At 36.0% G+C, this 6934-nt stretch overlaps 2 protein-coding genes across 2 annotated transcripts; one reads left to right on the top strand and one right to left on the bottom strand.

Annotated features, from left to right (window-relative positions):
* The first annotated feature begins 1794 nt into the window (after positions 1–1794).
* LOC105118013 (clp protease-related protein At4g12060, chloroplastic-like) lies at positions 1795–4226 on the top strand. The gene is made up of 5 exons (XM_011015852.1): positions 1795–2121; positions 2212–2253; positions 2356–2465; positions 2577–2756; positions 3821–4226. The coding sequence occupies exons 1-5, from the start codon at positions 1895–1897 to the stop codon at positions 3979–3981; spliced, it is 720 nt and encodes a 239-aa protein (XP_011014154.1). The 5' UTR covers positions 1795–1894; the 3' UTR covers positions 3982–4226.
* Positions 4227–4331: 105 nt separating this feature from the next.
* LOC105118011 (MATE efflux family protein DTX1-like) lies at positions 4332–6609 on the bottom strand. The gene is made up of 2 exons (XM_011015851.1): positions 5046–6609; positions 4332–4750 (listed from the first exon to the last, which is right to left on the bottom strand). The coding sequence occupies exons 1-2, from the start codon at positions 6382–6384 to the stop codon at positions 4566–4568; spliced, it is 1524 nt and encodes a 507-aa protein (XP_011014153.1). The 5' UTR covers positions 6385–6609; the 3' UTR covers positions 4332–4565.
* Positions 6610–6934: the final 325 nt, after the last annotated feature.

The following is a 6934-nucleotide window of genomic DNA, read 5'->3' as shown; positions in this document are numbered from 1 at the left end:
TAAATAAAATTTGGTTGTTGTAATGTAAAGTAGGTGTTCCTATGCCATATTTTAATAATCTTTAGATATCAGAAATTATTAAATACTTTTTTAAGGTATAGTTCTATCATTTAAAAACTCTTGAGACTCATTTTTACACGTAGATTAAATATTTTTGTTCCTATGGTTTATTGTAAAAATGTAATTATACAAACTAAAAAAATAAGTAAAAACAACTTCTTTATTGTTTATGCCCTCTTTCTTTTGGCTTTTTTTTAATAATATTCTTATATTTAATTTATACTTAATTTTGTGAATATTTATTTTTGTTATTATATAATTAAATAAAAATAATTTTAAAAAATAAAGTTTATAAACTCATTGAAGTCTAAGATTTAAATTGCGAGTTTCTTAGATTAAATTGTGAAACTCAGACCGATCTAATATATTGTCATATTAATATTAAAAAAATAAGTCTTCTTGATATTTTTTCTAATGAACATTGAAGCAAGTCCCCCTCCTTTCCCCCTATTTTGTCTTTTTTTATTTATTTAAAGTTTGGTTATTTTATTTATATATAATATATTGGTATTTAGTTGATGTTTAATTTTATAAAAGTCTAATTTAATTATCATTTAACTAAGTAAAAAAAAAACATTTTAAACACAATTATTAGACCTTTTAGAGTTTATGATCCAAATTATAAGTTTGACAGGTTAAGTCATGAAACTCAAATTAATCTAATATGTCATCATATTAATATTAAAAAAAAAAGATGTCATCCTAATTTTTTTTTTAAATCAAATTATATTTTTATGAGTTATTTAAATTGGGTTTAGACCCATCAAGTTCTCTAAATCATGTTGAGATAACTTGTAATAGTAAAACTAAAACTTTGGCTAGATAAGGAATTTTTTTTTCATTTTTTTATGATCAAACTTTGATTAGATAAGAGGTAAGTAGAAAGATTTCAAGATTAATTAATAACAATGCTAAAGAGTTCCATGTAGTCTTAATATTTTTTTGTATGTTCATTTTTTTTAATCCTATTTGGAGTGTAGCCCATGCTTCATTGTCCCTTATTCCCCCTCGTTTCATGTTGGTCTTTTTTCTTGGTTTAGTTTTAGATTTCATTTTGGTTATTTTTTTTATAATTTTTTTGGCATTTGATTGATGATCGATTTTAAAAGTATTTATTTTTATTATTATATAATTAAGTACAAAATACAGTTTTTAAATTTAAAGAAATCAATGTTCCAAGTTGCAGGTTTAACATATTAAACAATGAAGCCTCGATAAATTTAATATGCTATCATTTTAATATTAAAAAAATATTATATTGATTTTTTTAAAAATAAATCATGTTTTTTATCGATCATTTAGGTTATCTCTTGACCTATCAAGCTGACTATGTTACATTAAAATAATTTTTATATAATTTAATAAAAATATAAACTAGACAAGAAGGTCAGAAAAAAAATTTTAAATTAACTTATTGGGATGAATTTAGAAACAACATTAATGAATTTTATTTTATAAGAATATTTTTTACACTTAAATTTGTTTTATTAAACTAAACTAGTAAAATCTAAATATGCATTTTTTTTTTAAATGCCAACATTTTTTTTTCTTAGGGCCACAATAATAAACTAGTAAAATCTAAATATGCATTTAATGTTTTTTTTTTTAAATTTAAATTGGGAACAATGTTTTTTCTTAGTAGAATTGGGCCACAATTTGGGTAAGTCGGGGCGAAAAGCCTCCAGGTTTGTCCAACTTAATTGCAGTCTCAAATGTAGACGACGTCGTCGAAGAACATTACCATTTTTTTCCCTATCTACTCTCTATCTAAAGTCCAAAAAAACCGAAACAGAGAGTTTGAGAAAGAGGTAGGGCGTGTGTTGTCTTAAAGAAAATGGCAGCAATTTGTTTCACAAAGCTTCCAAATCCATCATCGACAACAGCCCAACAAGCGCTCAATCGTCAACGGCACCAACACATAACACAACCCAATTCTCTAATAGTACCTCCTCACTCTCTTAATTCCTTCACTTCATTACCATTTTCACGGAAAATCTTAACCACCCGCTTGTCCACCCACCTCCCCATCTCCGCCACTGTCCTCTCCAGCCTCCCTACTGCGTATTTTTTCCATTTAATTCCTCTCTCTCCTTTTTCGTTTTCTTTTCTTTAATATTTAGTCGACTAAATTGCAATTTCAGGTTTTTTCAGGAAGCCAGAGAGATTTGGTTCTTCGGGTGAGAAAGTTCCCAAGTGAGTCTATGAATTAATGATTGAATATATTTTAGTTAGTGGGTTTGCTGGAATTAAGGTAAATTTGATGTTTTCTTTTTGGTGGTGTGAGTGGAAATATAGGTGGTCATGGAAGGCTATAAAGGCATTTACTATGGCTGAATTGGAAGCTAGGAAACTCAAGTTTGCAACTACTGGCACTGAGGCTCTTCTTTTGGGTATCTTGATTGAAGGTGCCTTTTTTTTTTTTTTAAATTATGTTCCTATTCATTTGCATCGTTAATTTTGAGCCCCTAGCCATTTGCTGTTTTGTTGTTATATTAATGTTCTTCTTTGAGTCACAGGGACTAGTGTAGCTGCGAAATACCTGTGGGCAAATGGAATCACTGTTTTCAAAGTACGTGAAGAAACTATCAAGGTGCTTGGCAAGGCTGACATGTACTATTTCCCTCCTGAGAGGCCTCCCTTGACTGATGATGCTCAAAAGGTCCTCGATTGGGCTTTTGATCATAAACTAAAATCTGGTAAGTCCTGATAATTTGCTCTGTGTTTGGTTGGTTTTTGTTCAATATGAAATATTATATCAATGAATATCTTTTCAATGCAATCCTTAGTTTTTGTAGGATGCCATGGAAACTCAGTTGCTAGTACAAAGAACATGCAAACAAAATTTCTCAGAAGGGTGCGCTTATTAGCCAAGCTAATGAATTTGTGAGAACTAGTCTCTGAAATTTGTGATCCACATGCTGTTATCACACTTGCATCATGTGTGGATTGACTGTTGCCTTTGCTCCTTGATTTAATGACATCCTTTAAAGTAGTGGTTTGTAAACTTCATGGTTAACAAAAGTAATTTATGGTTTCTTCCTTTTTAGGGCCCTAGTTTTGTAAATCTTTATATTTGAGATCTCCAATGCAACCTTCCTAACGCCACTGCCCAAGACTTCACCGAGACTCATGATGTTTGCAGCAGCTGCCAAAGATATTTTGTAGTATGTTTATGGTGCTGAAAGAAAAGTGATGTCATGCACAAATGTGTGAATTGTCATTGTTCCAATATTTTGCTGTTTGGTTGCCCCTTCTACAAGTTATGGATTTTTACCTTTGAGTCTGACTATCGTGTAATATGCTAAGAAACTAGAAAATCTATATGATTCTCTAATGGCAACAAATACATGGCTTTTGTTATTAGAATCCGCTCATCTAACACCCCTTTATATCTTTGTAGGTTTGGGATGTTATATGGATTTCTTCCCTGTTACATATAATCAATATACTATTTTACATTTATTCTTGAGTGCCGTTCTTCCTATATTGGAAGAACTGCACTGTTCTGAAAAATATTCACATTCTCCGAGTTCCTGGTTGAGCTCCATTATACCTACTTGGCTTTGTCTTTTTGCTTGTCCAAATTTTAGTTCTTGGCTGATGTAACAAAGCATGTTGTTGGTGTGTGTTTTATTTCCTGCTTTTTCTTGAATCAAACTTTGCTGGGAACTATTATCCAAAATAGAGGGAGACAAATAGCTGATGCACCATGCAGAAAGCTTTTAATTTTTTTTTCATCGATGTATCTTTCAATTTACAGGTGATAGTGGTGGGGAAGTTACAACAAGTGATCTGCTTCTAGGCATTTGGTCAGAAGTGGAATGCCCCGGCCACAAGATACTGGCTGTCCTTGGCTTTAATGATGAGAAAGCTAAAGAACTGGAGGCTTCAACTTCTGGACCTGGGTTTATAGATGGTTGATACCTTCAATGTTCATGATGTCCATCGATGCAATTTTTGTAACTGGACATGGCAGTTTGAGCCTTTTGACTGAAATTGAAAACCCTGTCATTTATGGATGCACAAAAGAGTCGTTTCAGTAACTAACAAAAGTTGGCATCTTATCCTTAGTGAGCTTTGTAAGTTGTATTTTGCACAGATATGTTCATTGAATGTTGGAAACAAGGAGTTCTTTTATATTGAATCTTGTGTATGTTCGACTTTCATCTTTGGCTTCAGAAACCTTTCTTACGACCCATTTCATGATTTGATGAAACTATCTGAAGACAGAATCGTAAATGGCTGGCCATATAAGAACTGAAGCTACCAGGAATTGAAATTTGGAGTGATTCATGAACAGTGAATTGATGAAATGATGCCTTTGAGTTACCAAAAGGCATGAAAATGGATAGGAATCCTGAATTTTGAAAGTCCCATTCGGGAGTTGTCTCAATTGAGTTTGGTTTCGCTGTAATTTTTCCTTAGAGAGTTGTGTCATGCCTTTTCGATTATACCAGGAAGTCCAGCATTTAGGGGGATGCTCGAAACGAGACAACGTTTTCTAGTCATTCTCGTACTTCAGCACCATCAGCTGTTTCCGTGGTTCGGTGATTCACGCGTTCTTCAACGTCCACTTCTTGCACGTCACAGGACGCCAGTTTTTGTGCCTTTTCAGCTTCTACTTCCCAATCAGTCCTCACAACAGATACTACCACCAACATCAAGCACGCGACCAATCCAATCAAGAAACCTACCAACAACGCAAACTAGGGCTTGGCCTAGCGGTGGAAGGGGCTTGTCTCCTTCCACTGCACCTGGGTTCAAGCCCTAGCGTGCACGCCTGTCACCCCCGCGGTGCCTTACATGCCTACTGGGTTTGCAGGATATTCAGTGGGCCGTGGGGATTAGTCGTGGTGCGCGCAAGCTGGCCCGGACACCCCACGTAAATCAAAAAAAAAAAAAAAAAAAAAAAAAAAAAAAAAAAACAGTCCTCACAACAGATACTACCACCAACATCAAGCACGCGACCAATCCAAAAAAGAAACCTACCAACAACCCACCGAGCCCTAGTGCTGCTTTGAAGGCTAAGAGTACTGCCATTGGTAAGGCTAGCAAGCAGAACCCACCAAGATTGGCATACATGCCCAACCATGGCCGAGCTGTTCCCCGGACGACGCCTCCACAAACTGCTAAAGGAAAATTTACTACTTCAATCAAAGCCATTAGCAACATCATCTTCTTTACACCTTTTATGATTCCTTGATCATGGCTAAACACAGACCCCCAAACACCTCTGACTCCTATCATCACCAAGGCACCTATGCAACCTGAAATGGTGCTTGCTCCCAGAGACACATATGCTGACTGGTGAGCACGACCTGCTTGATTTGCACCAAGCTCATTCGACACACGAGTGGAAGCACAAGTTGCTAGTGATAGCATCACAGAGAAAAGCAAGTAGTCAAAGTTTAGCACAATTGCTATCACCCCAACTGCTTGCTTGGCATTTGGTAGTCGTCCGGTAAGCAAGATCAAGATCTCCCAGCACCACCATTCAAGGCAGGTGGTAAGGCAACATGGTGCACAAAGTTTTAGCAACCGGAGCCAGTCATGAACGCCCTGGTCTAACCACCCTCCCTCCTTCCAATTCCCTCCCTTCCTGTTTTCCATCATCAACACGTATGAAACAAGTAAAATCACGACCATAAGATCGTTTATCCATATTGCCATAGACACCCCTTCAAGACCCTTGGCTTTTGCTAAGATGTTGATCGGGATGCGAAAAGCTAGGCCCAAAGCTGAGCTAAACATTATAGGAACTGTTACACTTTGTGAGCTCAAATAGACTTTAAGAGGACATAACAAACAGGTGATTATTAAGTCAGGGAAGAGATAGAAAAGGTAGTTCTTTGCAACACGCGAAACGACTTCTTGTTGGCCACAATCGATTAGAATTTTTTCCACGTTAAGCCACAAGAAAGATATAGGCAGGGTTGCTAATAGCAACAAGAATATTACCATGAGGAGGGTCTTGTGTAGCAGCATGAAATTCTTAGCCCCATGAGCTTGACCACAGAGAGGTTCCATGGCAGCGGATAGCCCATTCAAGTCAGAAAAGCCAGTGACGTTAGCAAAAGTGAACCCGAGAGTGCCGCTAACCAACTGGAGCTCTCCAAGCCTGCCAGCAAAAGTGATGGCTGTTTTGGAAAACCATGTCAAATTCATTGCCAACAAGGGCAGAGTTATACCTCCTTGTGTTTTTATTTCCTGAAGAATCATTTGCATAAGATTTGCCGGCCATATTCGGGTGGTAAGTGAAGATATTGGTGGAGGTTGAGAGGTTTTGCGAATAGGGCTCTCTTCAAATTTTGATGGTGGAGACATGATGGTTGGGCAAAATGGATTGGTGGGCTTATACCAAACATATAATTTTCTTGACGAGAGAGATATTTTTGTGCTCCTTAGATATAAGATGGATAAATATTTTCTTAGTGCGTGGTTTTCGTGAAGCTTCTGGTGTCTAAAGGAGGAACAAGATGAAGCTTCTTATAAAGACCAATCAAGGAAGAGAAATGGGTGGTGGATTCTTAGTAGTGTGTGATGAGAATGCAAAGCCAAATCATGCTTACAGTTACAGATATCCTTTCAGACATGTAAGATTATGTTTTCAATTTGGTGTTCATGAAAAAGCTAAAGACTAAGAGGATTGCTGATCGCGCTTGCACTGTGTAACTGCCAAATGAATTCCCTCCTAAGCTAGCTGACAAAAAAAATCTAGTAACTGGTCTGTATGTTGATTTTACTTGCCAATCATGCCTTAAAAACTTGGATATGTTCATTAAGCTTTTTAGTACTGTAATTAATCAACGCTAATTTTGACTCGAGACCTATTCCTCCTGCCTTGTATAAAATTATATCATCAGATTAAGGATGA

Source organism: Populus euphratica, unplaced genomic scaffold (genome assembly GCF_000495115.2).
Source record: "Populus euphratica unplaced genomic scaffold, PopEup_1.0 scaffold1692.1, whole genome shotgun sequence".
Classification (NCBI taxonomy): Eukaryota; Viridiplantae; Streptophyta; class Magnoliopsida; order Malpighiales; family Salicaceae; genus Populus; species Populus euphratica.
The sequence above is the reverse complement of the archived record's forward strand: the minus strand, read 5'-3'. Positions and strand labels throughout refer to the sequence as shown.

What these genes read in the sequence shown, in the direction of transcription:
- LOC105118013 (XM_011015852.1), top strand. Translation starts at nt 1,895, where the DNA reads ATGGCAGCAATTTGTTTCACAAAGCTTCCAAATCCATCATCGACAACA. An exon ending in TTTGGGTATCTTGATTGAAG is followed by an intron (nt 2,466 to 2,576) that starts GTGCCTTTTTTT and finishes TTTGAGTCACAG; the next exon opens with GGACTAGTGTAGCTGCGAAA. An exon ending in TGATCATAAACTAAAATCTG is followed by an intron (nt 2,757 to 3,820) that starts GTAAGTCCTGAT and finishes TTCAATTTACAG; the next exon opens with GTGATAGTGGTGGGGAAGTT.
- LOC105118011 (XM_011015851.1), bottom strand. Translation starts at nt 6,384, where the DNA reads ATGTCTCCACCATCAAAATTTGAAGAGAGCCCTATTCGCAAAACCTCT. An exon ending in GCTCGGTGGGTTGTTGGTAG is followed by an intron (nt 4,751 to 5,045) that starts GTTTCTTTTTTG and finishes CGTTGTTGGTAG; the next exon opens with GTTTCTTGATTGGATTGGTC.